The 17,424-nt window shown below is 36.2% G+C and overlaps 1 protein-coding gene across 1 annotated transcript; it reads left to right on the top strand.

The window, feature by feature from the left end:
• Positions 1-9,734: 9,734 nt before the first annotated feature.
• On the top strand, positions 9,735-15,080 carry LOC107468776 (tip elongation aberrant protein 1). The gene is made up of 10 exons (XM_016088141.3): positions 9,735-10,204; positions 10,841-10,990; positions 11,274-11,441; positions 11,561-11,713; positions 11,831-11,983; positions 12,124-12,288; positions 12,403-12,573; positions 12,952-13,135; positions 13,434-13,641; positions 14,736-15,080. The coding sequence occupies exons 1-10, from the start codon at positions 10,033-10,035 to the stop codon at positions 15,078-15,080; spliced, it is 1,869 nt and encodes a 622-aa protein (XP_015943627.2). The 5' UTR covers positions 9,735-10,032.
• Positions 15,081-17,424: the final 2,344 nt, after the last annotated feature.

Genomic DNA, 17,424 nt, shown 5'->3' on the forward strand with positions numbered 1-17,424 from the left:
AGCTCAAAAGGATCATATGTTGATGCAGAATCATTATAAATAGGAGGACCTATTTCTTGGGTCACTTCTTCCAATTCTTCAATCACATTGTGCTTGGGAGGTTGTGCACTCTCCTCCTCAACATCAACTTCAAATTCCATGAAAGAAGGCTCTTCAATTTGTGATTTCTCTATGTACTCAACATATCCTAAGGTGCCAACCACTACTTCCTTTGGTTCAATATCCTCTACCTCCTCCTCTTGTTGCACTTCTTGGTAGATATGGGTTAGGATCATACGGAGGTGAATGGTGGTATGAGGCTTGTGAGTATGGTGAAGGGCTATATTGAGGAGGGGGTTCATATGCATATGATGATTGTGGTTGACAATCACAATAAGGGTCATCACATATATTAGACTGGTATGCATCAAGATTTGAATTATACCCATTGGAAGCCAGGGGAGGTTGTTGCCAAGAAGGTTGTCCATAAGCTTGAGGCTCCTCCCACCTTTGATCTCCAAATCCTTGATGCATGTTGTCATTGTAAATTCCATCTCTTACAACATAGTTGTAATTACACTCATAGCCAAAGTGAGAATTCATGGTAGCAAGAGAAAATAAGAAAAAAAAACTAATAAGAAATAATGAAACAAAACACTAAGACTAGCAAAAACTAACAAGCAATCCAAAAAGTAAGCTATTTACAATATTCACATATATACAATAGCCAACAATATAACACCATTGCAATCCCCGGCAACGGCGCCATTTTGATGAACGAGATTTGCTCAATGGTCTAGATTTTCTTCTTATAGAAAGAATTACTTCATTGTAAGCATAGCTCCAAACCAACAAACAATTCTCACATAAAAAATATTGAGTTGTCACATGTACAAACCCCAATAAAAATTAATCGAAGTATTTAGACTCTGGGTAATCTCACAAGGAATTACAATGAAGTGCTCAATTATTGGCTATGAAGTATATTTTGGGGTTTTTGGGATAAGAGACATGGAATGTAAATAGTAATGAAAATAAACTAACAACTAACAAAGCTCTTGGCTAGATATGAGAACTAGAAGTCCTAGCCTAGTTATCCTCCTTAATTGTGATCACAAATTATCCATTGCTACTACTTAGTTAACCTCTAACCATGGAGGAAAGTCAAGTGGATGAATCAACTTGATTCCACAAGTCCTAGCCAACTCCCAAGGGAAAGACTAATGTTAGTGGTATCCAAATCAATTAGCAACTTCCAATTGTCAATCAATCAAAGGAATTAGATAACTCAAGCGTCACTAATTACTCCACCTAGGCCAAGAGTAAAGAGAACTACTCAAAAACTAGAGAAAATATTTCATCAAATACCTAGTGTGCAAGAAAGTAAACATAACAAAATGCAAAAATTAAATGAAACCCATAACTATCAATAGCAAGAAATCAATAATAGTGAGCAAGATTAACATAAAAGAACATGGAAACATAAAATTGCATTAAAGAAAATTAAGATCAACAATTGTTCATAAACATAAAAAATGGCAAAATAAAGGAATTGACAAGTAAAACTAGAAGAATAGATATGTAATAACAAGAAATTAAAAGGAAGAACTAAATCAAAACAAGAATTATAACTTGGATCCAAGAAGAATTAACTAAAACTACCCCCAAAATCTAGAGAGAGGAGAGAGCCTCTCTCTCTAGAATTCTCCCTAAAACATGATGAAAACTAAAATATGGCTACTTGGTTCATTCCCCCTTCAATCCTTGGGTTCAATAGCATCAGAAATGAGTTGGATTGGGCCCAAAATGCGCTAGAAATCGCCCCCAACGAGTTGCCCAAAATGGACCCACGATGCTCCTTCAGTGCGCACGCGTATAGTGCGCGTGCGCACCTCTATGCGTCAGGAAACCATGGCAAATTTTATATCATTTTGAAGCCGCAGATGTTAACTTTCTAACGCAACTGGAACCGCCTCATTTGGACCTCTGTAGCTCAAGTTATGGTCAATTGAGTGCGAAGAGGTCAGGCTTGACAGCTTTACGGTTCCTTCATTTCTTCATGAGTCCTCCCACTTTGCATGCTTTTCTCCTCACTTCTTCCATCCAATACTTGACTTATGAACCTGAGATCACTCAACAAACATATCAAGGCATCGAATGGAATTAAAGTGAATTAAATTTAGCTATTTTAGGGCCTAAAAAGCATGTTTTTATATTTAAGCACAAATCAAGGGAGAATTGCAAAACCATGCTATTTCATTGAATAAATGTGAGAAAAGGTGATAAAATCTCCCAAAATAAGCACAAAATAAACCACAAAATCGGGGTTTATCAACATACCTTTGAGAGACAAGATTTTCTTATGAGGAGATTTAAATGGCCATGTTGGAAGAGAAGTGATTGGGTATGAAAGTATTCATGGAGGCCATGATTTCGGAGTAATCAATGCCGAGGGTAAATCTATTTTGGACTTTTTCTCAACCTTTGACCTTCTCATCACAAATACATGTTTTAAAAAGAGAGACGAACATCGTATAACCTATAAGAGTGGCATGACAAGCTCTCAAATCGACTTCTTGTTGAGGAGAGTCAACTGGAAATTTTGCATTAATTGTAAAATTATCTCGAGAGAGAGTTTAACAACACAGCATAGGATGTTCGTCATGAATTTTCACGTTGAGCAAAAATTGAGGAAAAGACATTATACGAAGAACCCAAGGATGAGGTGGTAGCAGATGAAAGGTGAGGAACAAAGAAGCTTCCTAAAACGGGTAGGAGATGAGGCAAAGTGGGATGGGAATGGAAGCGTGGAAGATATGTGGAGAGAAATTGTAGAAGTTATTAGAAGAACAACAAAAAAAAATTGTGGTGAATCTAAAGGGATAGGACCCAGAGACAAGGAGTCCTGGTGGTGGAATGCGAGTGTATAAGAAAAGATAAAGATGAAAATGGAGTGCTTTAAAGAGTGGTCTTTATGTTGCAATGTAGATAATTGGAAAAAATATAAGGCGGCTAAGAAAGAGACAAAAGTAGCTGTAAGTGAAACAAGAACAAGAGCATATGAGGGTCTCTACTAGTCTTTGGGCACGAAAGAAAGAGAAAAAGGTACATATAGAATTGTAAAGAGCCGTGAAAGAAAAACGAGAGATTTGGATCAGGTTAAGTGCATAAAGGATAAGGATGCTACTTCCATGAATTATTTAATGAAGGACATCAGACTCTTCTGAGCTTTGGTCGGTTATGCACAAGGGAAGAAGATAAAAACTTTCACTACTATTGACGGATTCGAGACTTTGAGGTAAAAGAGGCTCTAAAGCAGATGAAAAATAGCAGGGCAGTAGGAACTGATAATATCCCGATTGAGTTTTAGAAGGACCTTGGAGAAAAAGGCATCAATTGGTTAATCAAGCTTTTTAACGAGATTTTAAAGTCAAAGAAGATGTCCAATGAGTGGAGAAATAGCACCTTGGTACCTATCTACAAGAATACAGGGGATATACAAAGTTGTGGAAACTATAGAGGGATCAAGTGTAACACCCTAATTATCCTAAGCCTTACCTCGCGCCATAAAAAAAAGGTTAATCAAAGGTTATATATATATATATTGAGTTTGGTGTTTTCTCCTAGATATTTTTGAGCCTGGGGATAGGCGCACAGAGGGACTGTCCAATGGTTAGCTACCAGGACATGTCGGGTTGGCTATATAACCGACAGATGAGACTCGTCAGGCATAGGATAGGCATACATCATGTGCATTTGTATGTTTTGCTTGAGTGTGCATTGTTTTGGTTTGTTTAATTGCTTAACTTTACTTATCTGCTACTTGTTTTACTTGCTGTAATTGCACCTCTATCTGTATTTTTCTTGCTTGAATTGTATGTGTATGTTTTCTGAGAGATCCCTCTTGACGAAAGTGTGAGGGGGTTGTTCTACCGGTGATTCGGAGGATTGGAGGAGACAGAAAATGAAGTGTTAGGTTAAATTTAGATTTAAAACTTGAATACCTTAGATAACTTACTTAATTTCTGGTTTATTGGATCTTTAAGCTGAAATCTGAGTGTCGGAGTTCTAGGAATGCCTCTGACTTTTTTGGGACCTTTTATATTAACTATGCCAGAAACCTTTACCATGCTGAGAACTCTCGATTCTCATTCCATACATATTTTTGTTATTTTTCAGATGCAGGTCGAGAGGCACCTCGTTGAGCGTCTAGAGACCCTCTTTACAAGCTAAGAACTGTCTTTTGGGCTGTTATATTTTGTTTTAGTCTATATATATATGTATATAAAATCTCCGCATGTATATTTTATATTTTGTCCTCTTAGAGGTTGCTTTTGGAGAAACAGGTGTTTTAGTTATGTTTTGGAATATCTTTGGATTGTGTGTGTGTGTGTGGTGCGCGCATGGCGCGCGCGCGTGCGTGCGTGCGTGCGTGCATGTGTTATCTTCCCTTTTTATCTCGTTTATCCAGTTTACGCATATCTTTACGAGTGTTACATGATTTCCTGTTTTTGCTTTTGTTTAGCTTATTCTTCAAGCCCTTAGATATGAATTCTTTCAACTATATTTATGTATGTATTTTACTTTTAGAGGTCGTAATACCTTGCCATCTCTGCTTTACGACTTAAGCGTAAGACTCTGTGTGGTAGGGTATTACAAAGGACATCCCTTATCTTGTCAGGGGTGATCTTGATTCCCCCGTACCATTTGTCCAGGGAGTTATTATATAAATCAAAATAATTGTCCAGTTCTCTTAACAGTTTATGGGTCACATTCAATCTTGAAATATGTTTCATCGCACCAAATCCCAATTCTTCGACAATAACTTTCTTTTATCACTCATCTTGCTGAATATTTCAGATATGAATCTTGTTGAATACCTCAAATCATGAGTTTTCTATAAATAAATAAAAATTTTTAGATAACTATATTCATACAACAATAATTAAGTTGTTTTAATATACTAATGTCTTCTTTTTTGTGGTGCTCTTCTTAGCAATTTTTTTATTATCATTTTTTTTTTGTAAAGAATGAAGTAGAATTATATTAATAGATAACAACACAATATTTAACTCATGAAAATCAGTTAACTATGCACAATATGAAACCAGAAGTACTACAACAATATTCTATGGCCTAATTACACCAAATTCAGGACAAAAGCACTAATTGCACCTCAATTTAGTCAAAATGAACCGAAATCACATGTTGATTATTTGCCACAAACTCAGTTTAAAAGATGCAAATCACTCAAACATGCACAAAAACACATAAAAATCACTCAAACATGCACAAAATGACGACATAATCACGATAGCAACTTTCTATGGTCTAATTACACCAAATCCAGGAGAAAAAAAACTAATTACACCGTAAATCAGTCAAAATGCACCAAAAGTAATTATTTATTACTACACAAAAACTCAGTTCAAAACATTCATATTGCTCAAACATGAAGAAAAACACATCCATCATTTTTAAACATGCACAAAATGACACCAGAAGTACTACAACAACATTCTATGACCTTGTTACACCAAATCCAGGATAACAACATCAATTGCACATCAATTCAGACAAAATACACCAAATGTTCTCATTGATTACTACACAAAAATTTAATTCAAAAGATGCAAATCACTCAAACATGCACAAAAACACATTCAAATTCCTGAAACAGATGCAATATAGGTTAAACGATACGAGAAGTACTACCACAGTATTCTTACATCGACTTAGCACAGTTATTGCAAAATAAACAGTATAATGAGAACAATAATATCTACTTTATCGTGAGAACACAAAATGAATCTACTAAATAAACAGAAATATGACTATTAGTGTTTTGCTATCGAATTTGCAAAAGAGAAAAGTGAAAAAAAACATGGACGATCAGTTTCTGAGTAGCTTGAATAATGTTTCGTCTTCTCTTTTTGTGTTTTTTGGTGAAAATTTGGAATGTAATTTCGAAAATTTTCTTCATTTTCGAAAAGATTTTGAGAGATTTTTGAGAAATTTTGAGCGTCATTTGAAATTTTTTTGTTTCAGTTTTGATCAAGAGAGACGAAACATTTTTCATATTAATGTTCGCGCTAATGAACAGTTTGTACGAGCATATGTTTACATGTTTTGTATTGTGAAGTTAGTTTTTGTTGAATTTGGGCCAACTTGATTGGATTTGGATGCTAAAAAGATTTGTATACGTAAGATTTGGATCCTCTAAATTTTGAATTGTATTTTAGAGAGTAAAGTGTGATCTCTTACCATTTATTGTATAAGTGGAACAACAACAACAACAACAACAAAGCCTTGTCCCACTAAGTGGGGTCGGCTACATGAATCAAACGACGCCATTGTGCTCTATCATGTATCATGTCTACAGAGAGACCGTTTAAATGTAGATCTCGTTTGACCACCTCATGGATGGTCTTCTTAGGTCTTCCTCTGCCTTTCTCCCCTTGTCCATCTTTCATCTCATCCAGCCTGTTCTATCGGTCTTCTTCTCACATGTCCAAACCACCTGAGACGCGATTCAACCATCTTTTCCACAATGGGTGCTACTCCAACTCTCTCCCTTGTATCTTCATTCCTTATTTTATCCAATCGCGTATGACCACTCATCCATCTCAACATCTTCATCTCTGCCACACTCAGCTTATGTTCGTGCTCCCCTTTAGCCGCCCAACACTCCGTACCATACATCATAGCCGGTCTTATAGCGGTGCGATAGAATTTACCTTTAAGTTTTAAAGGCACTTTTTTGTCGCATATAAAACCAGATGCACTCCGCTATTTTGACCAACCTGCTTGGATCCTATTATTTACATCATGTTCAATCTCTCCATTATCCTGTATGATGTACCGAAGATACTTAAAACTTTTAACTTTTCGTAGGATGTTCTCTCCAATTTTCACCTCTATATTGGAGTTTTCCCTTCTCAGACTGAACTTACATTCCATATATTCCGTCTTGCTACGGCTTATGCGCAGACCATACACTTCTAAAGCTTCTCTCCATAACTCCAACTTCTTATTTAGGTCTTCTCTTGACTCTCCCATAAGGACGATATCATCGGCAAAAAGCATGCACCATGGCACAGACTCTTGGATGTGCTCTGTGAGTACTTCCAAGACTAATGTGAAAAGGTATGGACTTAAGGATGATCCCTGGTATAATCCTATACCAATAGGAAATTCCTCTGTCGCACCACCTTGAGTCTTCACACTAGTTGTGGCCCCATCATACATGTCTTTAATTGCCCGAATATATGTGATCCTTACTCTCCTCTTTTCTAAAACCTTCCATAAGACCTCCCTTTGTACCCTATCATACGCTTTTTCCAAATCAATAAACACCATATGTAGATCCTTTTTATTACTACGATACCTCTCCATCATCCTTCTTAATAGGTATATCGCTTCAGTGGTAGATCTGTCTGGCATAAATCCAAATTGGTTCTCTGTTACTTGTGTTTCTTTTCTCAACCTCCGTTCTATCACCCTTTCCCATAACTTCATAGTATGACTCATAAGCTTAATCCCTCGATAGTTTCTGCAACTTTGTATATCCTCCTTATTCTTGTAGATAGGTACCAACGTGCTATAATCCTCCTTATTCTTGTAGATAGGTACTAAGGTGCTATTTCTCCACTCATCAGGCATCTTCTTTGACATTAAAATCTCATTAAAAATATTGGTTAACCAGTTATGCCTTTTCCACCAAGGCCCTTCCAAACCTCAATCAAGATATTATCAGCTCCTACAGCCCTGCCATTTTTCAACTGCTTTAGGGCCTCTTTTACCTCGAAGTCTCGAATCCTTCGATAGTAGTCAAAGTTTTGATCTTCTTCCCTTGTACATAATCGACCAAGGCTCGGAAGAGTCTTCTATCCCTCATTAAATAACTCGTAGAAGTAGCTCTTCCACCTTTCATTAATCTTCTCCTCTTGAGCCAATACCTCTCCATCCTTATCCTTTATGCACTTAACCTGATCCAAATATCTCGTTCTTCTTTCATGGCTCTTTGCAATTCTATATATACGTTTTTCTCCTTCTTTTGTGCCCAAAGACTGGTAGAGACCCTCATATGCTCTTGTTCTTGCTTCACTTGTAGCCATTTCTATCTCTTTCTTTGTCGTCTTAGATTTTCCCAATTATCTACATTGTGGCATAAAAACCACTCTTTAAAGCGCTCACTTTTTATCTTTATCTTTTCTTGTACACTCGATTCCCATCCCACTTTGTCTCTTCTCCTACCCGTCTTAGGAAGCTTTTTTGTTCCTCACCTTTCATCTGCCACCACCTCGTCCTTGGGTTCTTCGTATGATGTCTTTTCCTCAACTTTTGCTCAACGCGAAAATCTATGACGAGCACCCTATGTTGTGTTGTCAAACTCTCTCCCGGAATAATTTTACAGTTAATGCAAAATTTTCGGTCGACTCTCCTCAACAAGAAGAAGTCGATTTCAGAGCTTGTCATGCCACTCTTATAGGTTATAAGATGTTCGTCTCTCTTTTTAAAACATGTATTTGCGATGAGAAGATCAAAGGTTGAGGAAAAGTCCAAAATAGTTTTACCCTCGGCATTGATCACCCCGAAACCATGGCCTCCGTGAATACTCCCATATCCAGTCACTTCTTTCCCAACATGGCCATTTAAATCTCCTCCTAAGAAAATCTTGTCTCCCAAAGGTATGCCTTGAACCAAACTCTCTAGATCCTCCCAAAACCTAATCTTGTATTGTTCGTCTGAACCCACTTGCGGTGCATAGGCGCTAATCACATGGAAAGTACCTCCCTCCACCACAAGTTTGATAGAGATGATCCGATCTCCCACCCTCTTAACATCCACTACGTCCTTCTTCCACTGCTTATCCACAATTATTCCAACCCCATTCCTATTCTTCACTTTTCCTGTATACCAAAGTTTGAAACCAGAAGTATCCAACTCTCTAGCCTTTGCACCAACCCATTTCGTTTCTTGTAGGCACATAATGTTAATCTTCCTCCTTGTCATGGTGTCTACCACCTCCATGGACTTTCCTGTTAGCGTGCCTATGTTCCATGTCCCAAATCTCAACCTTCTGTCGTTTCGACCTTTACCTTTTACTTTGTGAACTAGCTTATTTACCCTCGTCCGTTCACGAAAACGCGAGAACCCTTGCTCATTTAACACTACATCCGGGCACCGATGCAGCGGCTTTTGCTTTGACACCGTACTCGAGCCATACGGCGCGTTGCTTCCGGGCAACGACCTAGCTTTAGCGCAATAATATCTTTGATTCATGTCATGGGGGTTCGGCTATAATTTTATGTTGGTTGCCGAAGACCTAACACAACCCTCTTCCTTTATCCGGGCTTGAGACTGGCTATGTACCGCTAGTGTAACATAGGCGGAGTTTATTGTATAAGTGGAACAAAAAAACATATAAAAAAAACTATTAAGAGTGAGAGATTACACTTTACTTTTTCAATTTCTTTAAAAACGAAAAAAGAAGAGAAGTTTGCAGGAGAAGAAGCAGGTAAAACTGTAAAAGGAACAAAATCAATTCTTTATTTTTTTTTCCCCCTTTATTATACCCGTAAGTCCGTAACCCAAACTAAAATAAAATAAAAGGCCTCGAATCCAACGACCACCTACATGCCACGTATCATATAAACAATTCTACGATCAGATTCTCTCTTCTGTGATTAATTAAGTTTAATAAATATCATTTTTTTACAAGCTTCGTCTCTATCAGCAAAACCACCATTTATTTTTCACACTCCCTCTGATATGAAAATTATACCCCTTTTTTAATTATTTATTATTATTATTTTTCCCTTTTGCATGCCTTTCTCTTCTCTCTGATTCGATTTTAGTCATTTTTTCGCCCACCCCATCTCTTCTTCCCCGCTTCTCGAATTAAAAAAACAGATAAAGTTTCGTTTTTTAAAGTTTTTATTGTATTGGGGTGGTGCGTTTTCGGTTTTTCTCTCTGCAAATTTCGCACCCTGTAATAATTTTTTCCCCTTCGGTTATTGAAAGAGAGTGAGAGATAGAAAGAAAAAAAAAATGAGGTGGGAAAAGGTTCAGATGAACCCTTTAGAGGGCAATGATGGAGGAGGGCCAGGGAAGAGGTGGGGACACACCTGCAACGCCATTAGAGGTGGCAGACTTGTCTATGTCTTCGGTGGTTATGGCAAAGATAACTGTCAGACCAACCAAGTTCATGTCTTTGACACTGGTGAGTGCCACTCAACTCTGCCACCCCTCTTTTCTTTCTTCCAATGCTGTTCCTTTTTGTTTCTTTCTGTGATCATGTTGTTTTTATTTTAATATTCTTTGTGAATTTTTGTTGTTGTTCCCTGTGTTGTTCTGATGAGATTCTTTATTTTTAATGGTTTTTGTGTTTATTCTTCAAAGATTCTGTTTGTTTCCGTTTTTGTTGCTAGATTGTTAGATTCGTGAAATCTTGAATACTTACTTGCATTTATTTATACTTTCGTTGTAGGTCTTTCTTTTAAGAGGTATCATAGGTTTGTGTTGATTTTCAATGTTTGTTGATGCTCTGTTGTGTGCTGATAGAAAATATGTTCACATTTTTGGCACTGTGAGACCTTTGTTTGCCTGCTGAATCCACTTAAACTTTTTGTTCTAAAAAAAATTGTGTCTAGTTTTATTTTTATAGGTTTTGAGGGATTTGGAACTGAAAATATTGATATATACAACATAGTCACAGTATATGTGTGCATGTGCGCGCGCATGTGCGCATATGATATGGATTGCATTTTTTTTTCAATGATTCTGTTCTATTATTCTTGGGTACGGCTGGTTAATGTGTGCATTCTTTATTTTCTCAATTGTCTTTGCTGATTTGCAGTGAAACAGACTTGGAGCCAACCTGCAATAAAAGGCACCCCGCCTACTCCTAGAGACAGCCATACTTGCACTGCAATTGGTGATAATCTGTATGTGTTTGGGGGTACCGATGGCATGAACCCGTTGAAGGATTTGCATATTCTAGACACTTGTGAGTTTTCATTTTGTTATTTATGCTCCACGGGTTGGTCTCTCATAATCTTGATACCCATTTTGCCTCCAAAATCCAAGATTTGAATGCATGAATTTTTGGCTGAAGTTGAATGGTATATCATATATGCATAACCTGTAAAATTCTGGTCCTGCAATTTTTTTCTTTTTGGCGATATTGCTGGAAATTAACGCTTAATTGAAAACAATGTTTTGCTGTTATGCCTAGTTACTAGATTGTTACCACTTTGATATTCAACTTGCTGATGTTAAATCATTTTTAGCTTCAAATACGTGGATATCTCCAACTATAAGAGGCGAAGGGCCAGAGGCACGGGAGGGTCATAGTGCTGCAGTTGTTGGCAAACGGCTATTCATCTTTGGTGGTTGTGGAAAATCTGCAGATAATAATACTGAAGTCTACTATAATGATCTTTATATATTGAATACAGGTGATTCTCCGTAATCATGCAGCCGGCTATTGATCGATATAATTTCACTACACAACTAATACCATTAATACCTAAATGTAAAAAAGGCTGATTATTTCTTGTCAATCTTCGATTTGTAGAAACATTTGTATGGAAGTGTGCTCAAACATCAGGCACTCCACCATCTCCTCGCGATAGCCATACTTGCTCGTCTTGGAAAAACAAAATTATCGTGTTAGGGGGTGAAGATGGTCATGATTATTACTTGTCTGATGTCCACATCCTTGATACTGGTATTAATCAGCTCTATCCTTTTTCAATGAATTGTTAAAATACTTCAATTAATAGCCTGTCCGAAATGCACATCTATTAAAGTGTAATATTTTTTTTGGAAATTCTGTCAATATTAGATACTCTAATTTGGAGGGAGCTGAGTACATCAGGCCAACTGTTGCCTCCACGAGCTGGTCATTCTACTGTCGCTTTTGGCAAGAACTTGTTTGTATTTGGCGGATTTACGGATGCACAAAACCTATACAATGACCTCTATATGCTTGACATTGGTATGTTAAATAGAGCTTATGCACATTCTTTGTGTTTTTAAGTTTATTCTGAAAGTGGTGGAATTATATCTCTGTCAATAATGGGTTGAGTTGATATTCCACAATATCGTCTTTCATTTCTGAATTCTGATTGCGTGTAGATACTGGTATTTGGACAAATGTTGCAACGACTACCAATGGCCCTTCTGCTCGATTTTCTGTAGCCGGTGACTGTTTAGACCCATTTGTGGGCGGTGCTCTTGTGTTCATCGGTGGTTGTAATAAAAGCCTCGAGGCCCTGGACGACATGTATTTCCTCTACACAGGTTCGATTTTGTTATAATTGCCAGTAAAGATTTTTCTCCACTAACATCTTGGTTCTGCTATTTCTCTCAATTATTAAGTATATAACAATTGTCAGATGTTTCATACTTTTTTAGGGATTGCTAGGGAAAGCGAACAGAGACCAGAGAAGTTATCTTTAAGAAAGCAGTTGAAACTAAAATGCCAAGAGCAAAATACCAATCCTGTTCAAAATCAAGTTCTGGTTAGATATGGAGTCGGTGCTGATGTTAGCCCGCTCATGACAGTGTTGAATTATAGCCAGCCAAGTAAGTAACTTCACTTACATATAAAGTTTTTGATATATGGACCTGCAAGTGTCTAATTTTGTTTTATCCGATCAAAGATTGTATACTGGATTGAGGAAGTTCCTCTGAGGTATTTTTGGCCTTACATTGAATGATTTCTGCTACTTTGTTCAATAAGTCTAAGGCATTAAGAACTACTAGTTTTGGTTCTTCAACCAGTGTGCATTAACTTTTTCTGTAGGCTATCATTAATTAAGTGTTGACTAAAAAATGATATTCTCTCTGAAAAAGTTTTGATTTTGATTACCTAGGAGAGGAAAAGAATGGGAAATATGTTTGGGTAATTACTTTTCAAAGTACTAGTTTGCGACAGTTGAATATCCTGTACTACGAATGCAGGTAGACTAAATCTCCCAGTAAATCAAGGCTTCACTCCTGGAAAGAAAATGTTTGAATGCAAGGTTACTGAATCCATCTCGGAAGGTTATACTATCGAAACTATTATTGATGGAAAGCTTCTTCGAGGTGTTCTGTTTTCAAATAAGCCAAAGTCTTTGCACCCAGCTGCTAATACTTCAACCAGGTATAACTTTTTCATTTCACTTTCTCCTTTCAATGTGTTACAAGTATTCTGGCTTAAATTTTTACTATTTGGAATAGGAGTTCAGCCTCAATATTGCAATTTCTGTTTTTCGTAATAATAAGGGCTTTCTAAATCTTTTCTAGGCATTATAAACATCATAATTCAACACAATCCAAATGATTAGGACCAAAATCAAAACAAAATTTATAATGACCCATATTTGTGAGGATTAAAACATATTTAAAGTAAGCAATTTTTATGTAGTTTCATTTAAACATTTGCTTGACTGCCGAAGCAGGAAAAGGGCCGGTGGTGAAACTGATGTTATCTCAAATGGTATACACCCTGATAAATCAAAGATTCCTAAAGTGAACAATCAAGATGAAACAGAAAACAGACAAACAGTTCATGGAGAGAGTTTAGAATCTCATGAACACCGTGCTGAAGGGGTTGCTGCTCTTCTATCAAGCAACCTGACAGCTGCTGACACTTCTGATACCCATAAGGTTAAAGTTGTTCTCTTACCTCTGTTGGATGTAGTTCTAGAGTAGTATGTCAGAGATCGTTAAACATGAATGTTTTTTCGAGTGAAAATTTTGATTGATCCAATGATTTGGCTTTGCTTCCTTAGTGAAAGGGGGTTGATTTAGATGTTTTGATTTATATTTTATTTTTTTGTATAGTGTTGGATATATTTTCTTGTCAGTTGCCATCTGCATTGCTGGTGCTGGAAATGGCATAACTGAGGTAGTGTTTGTTTTCAGAGACTGAGACTGAAACTGGAGGACTGAGACTCAATATTGTGTTTGATGGTCAGAAACTGAAACTAAGGGTGCATTTGGTTTGCGTTTTCATTTTCAGTGTTTTCTGTTTTTTAGATTTTGTGAAGGAAAAAGTGAAAACAATAAAATCCTGTTTTCACTTTTTCCTTCACAATAAAAAAACAGAAAACACTGAAATGAAAACAGAAAATGAAAATACAAACCAAATGCACCCTAAAATTTCAGTTCAAGGACTCAAAATTTCAGTCCCTTCAGGACTTCTAGAAAATGAGGACACAGGGAACTGAACTTTTTTGACACTGAGACTGAAATTTTAATAACATTTTTTCTTAAAAATACCCTCATTTAACTCTTTAAATTTCAAACTACCCCTCAATCTCCATATTTATCTTAAATTAAACATAATATTGAGACATAATTCAGTCCAATGTAGTTTATACCAAACATAATACTGACTCTTAATTTAGTCTCAGTCTCCATCTCCCAGTCTCAATCTCTCAATCTTTGTCTCCCTTCCAAATGCAACCTAGAGTACTCATTGCTTGAGACTTTTCTTTTCCACTGAGTTTTATTATTAGATGCTGTATATCTGCTAGTTACAAATAGTATTTTTGTTTCATATAAACCATTAGCATACTACTGTTAATTTAAATTTTATATCTGTGCCACTGACAATGGTTTATTGTTTTCCATTATAAGATGACATTGTGAGAATTTCCTAGATATAATTGTGCGAACAGTTGGAAGATAGCAGGGAATACTGGGAGACTTTTTCTGTAGTTTTTTCTTTAATATGTATATACATGACTATTCTGCAGGTTTCTGCTAACCCAGAACCTGAACCTGTTTCTTTGAATCGAAATGATGATGGAAAGAATGAAGCACCCCAACCCATAGGTGAAAACGCGAAAAATGATGGAGCAAGTGACATAGTAAGTTCAAAAACTGATGGCCAAACAAGTGTACCAATTTCCAATTTTGAAGTTCCAAGACATGATAACAAAAGCGATGCACCAAACTGCAACTTTGAATTTCTGAAACCTTCTGCACCCATTCGCATTTATGAGGCCTGTTTTATACTGTTTGGCTTGCCCCGAATCAATAGATTAAGCATTCGAGAGCGATCAAATATTTACTTCTTTATCATTGAAATAGGGCACTGAAAAATAAAGAAGTCAAGCAATAGACCTACTAATAATTAACTAGCAATAGTATAATAATTGGATCTTGTAATGGTTGGATAATGCATGTTTGACCAACAGACCTCTATCTTGGAAAGAAGTCATAATTTAAGTTCCTTTCCATCCGGATTACTGAAATATAATACCCTTCTTCATTTCAATTATTTCTGTTAAAGCGAGATCATCTAACCCAAGATGGATCTTTGTCTGTTTTATTACTTGTTTGTTTATCACACATGAAAAGCCGGATTATGTTTTCCTTTGTGGATTTCATTGCATATTAGCTATATCTCATGCGCCTCGGGGTAATAGTAAGGTTGCTGTCTTCCAAGTTTGTATTAAACGCCGGTTTGCTACCGTAATATAACCTTTTCCTCTGAATAACCAGGTGTAATGGCGGATTGCATGAACCCAAGGACAGAAGAATGCAGCGAACCAGCAAAGCTAATTTGAACTCGGTTATTTGCTGATGGTTATGAAGACCTAGTCTGCGTGGCGATTTGTACATTCCCCGTTCTCAAGGTGATAGAGGTTCATATAACTGGTGGTATAGGCTAACATCTTGGATTGTTTGGGATACATATAAATGCTATTATTGGCTGTGACACCCCTTGATCTGAAAATTGATGATTTTACCTTTAGGAGGTGTAGGTAGTGGTAGAAAGTAGTCTTTAATTTAGTGAGTTATTTATCCATTTATTACTTTCCCGTCTTCATTCACTCTAAGGAAGAAAATTTTGTTGAAGACTACTTCTATTTTTTCTCTTGCAGGCATCAATAGTTAGTTACTCTAATGTTCTTGTTTCCATCTTATATGAGCCTGGTTTCTTATATTCTTGTTCAGTTATATTGAGGTATATAGTTTCCCAAAATTTTTTTGTTCGGTTCCTATTCTTATAATAGTTGCAAATAATATCTAATTAAGCAAGGATTACTTACAATTAGCATACGTTTATTTTATTTTATTTTTCGGTATCTTTCTAACCGTCACCATCGATCCTCATGTGGTAGTTGCCCCCGACAGTTGAGCAATCCCCAAAGCTAACGAACCATGAAAAGAGTGTTGCATGTGCTTTTCACTGTACATTGTACCAACCATGCATATTTTTTCCCATTTCCATGTTCTTGGAACCATCTTATAATTAAACTTAGAGGGAACTATTAAGATAGTATGCGAAAGATTTTGACGCCAATATACTTATTAATCTTTTGGGTTTTTTTCTGTGTTTTGCGTTTTTTAGGTTTTTTTTGTCAATGTCAAAATTTTTCTAATGTTGATTTGGTAGTGTACTCAATGAACTTATCTTAAAAGTATGTATTGATATGGGCTACCTTATCTAAGCAACAAAAATGGTCCCATTTTCAGTTTGGTTCTTCCCTCAACAACTAAGAGATAACCTTTCTGTTTTGTTTGGTGTCTTCTCATTCATGACCTATTTCATTTGGTTGGTAACTACCACCCCAATTTTCTTCAACTTGGCATGTGCTAGAGATGCAGGCCTAATTTAGGTACCCGCCATATCGATCCTCGAATGAGTTATGATATTTGAACATTTAAAGTGTTAACTAACTTGGATTGGTCGAATGGTTAATTTACTCGTTTATTTAAACAAGTGTTAGGGGTTTAAATCTTACCTTATACATGCAGTAATCTTATACATGCAGTAATTTTTGGTAAGTGAATGTTCACTATTAATTTTTTTGCCTGAGCTTTTATTCAATCTTCAAAAGTTGTCATCACACATTTCATTGGAGAAGTACTAAGTCCCATTTAAGTTAATTATCATAGTATAGTAAAGAGTGACATTATATTACATAATTGTCAATTTCAGCATTAACTGCAATATCAAGAAAATACCAAATGCATATAAAGAGAAAGGTACCAAAAGAATGTGACTTGTACCATCTTCTATTGTCTCTCTTTAATGGCCAAAATATCAATTCTTGGGCTAGCAAAGCCAACTCTTAATGTCGTTTTGTAGGTTCCACAATAAACCAAATAATTACTTGTCTTAACATCTTTTCAATAATATTTCAAATCAAGCTGAGAATATTACATGTAATCTTGCACTAAGAATATATATTAATTCCAACTATGCACCGAATTATTATTATTGCTGTTCATTTCTCTTTCCTTCTTCTTTTTTTTCTCTTTTAATTAATTTTTTAAATTAGGCAAATCTATGTCTTGTAAGTCAGTATACAATTTTTCCCCCTCCAGAGATCATTTCCTTATTTTTGTTAAAGAAATGCACTGTGTTTATGACCATAGTATAATAGACAATGACTCTTAAAAAAAAAAAGAATTTATATATTAATTACTAAG

Source organism: Arachis duranensis, chromosome 1 (genome assembly GCF_000817695.3).
Source record: "Arachis duranensis cultivar V14167 chromosome 1, aradu.V14167.gnm2.J7QH, whole genome shotgun sequence".
NCBI lineage: Eukaryota > Viridiplantae > Streptophyta > Magnoliopsida > Fabales > Fabaceae > Arachis > Arachis duranensis.

Coding starts and splice junctions, on each gene's coding strand:
- LOC107468776 (XM_016088141.3), top strand. CDS start 10,033: ATGAGGTGGGAAAAGGTTCAGATGAACCCTTTAGAGGGCAATGATGGA. Junction 10,205..10,840: donor AGTTCATGTCTTTGACACTG/GTGAGTGCCACT, acceptor GCTGATTTGCAG/TGAAACAGACTTGGAGCCAA. Junction 12,289..12,402: donor CATGTATTTCCTCTACACAG/GTTCGATTTTGT, acceptor ATACTTTTTTAG/GGATTGCTAGGGAAAGCGAA.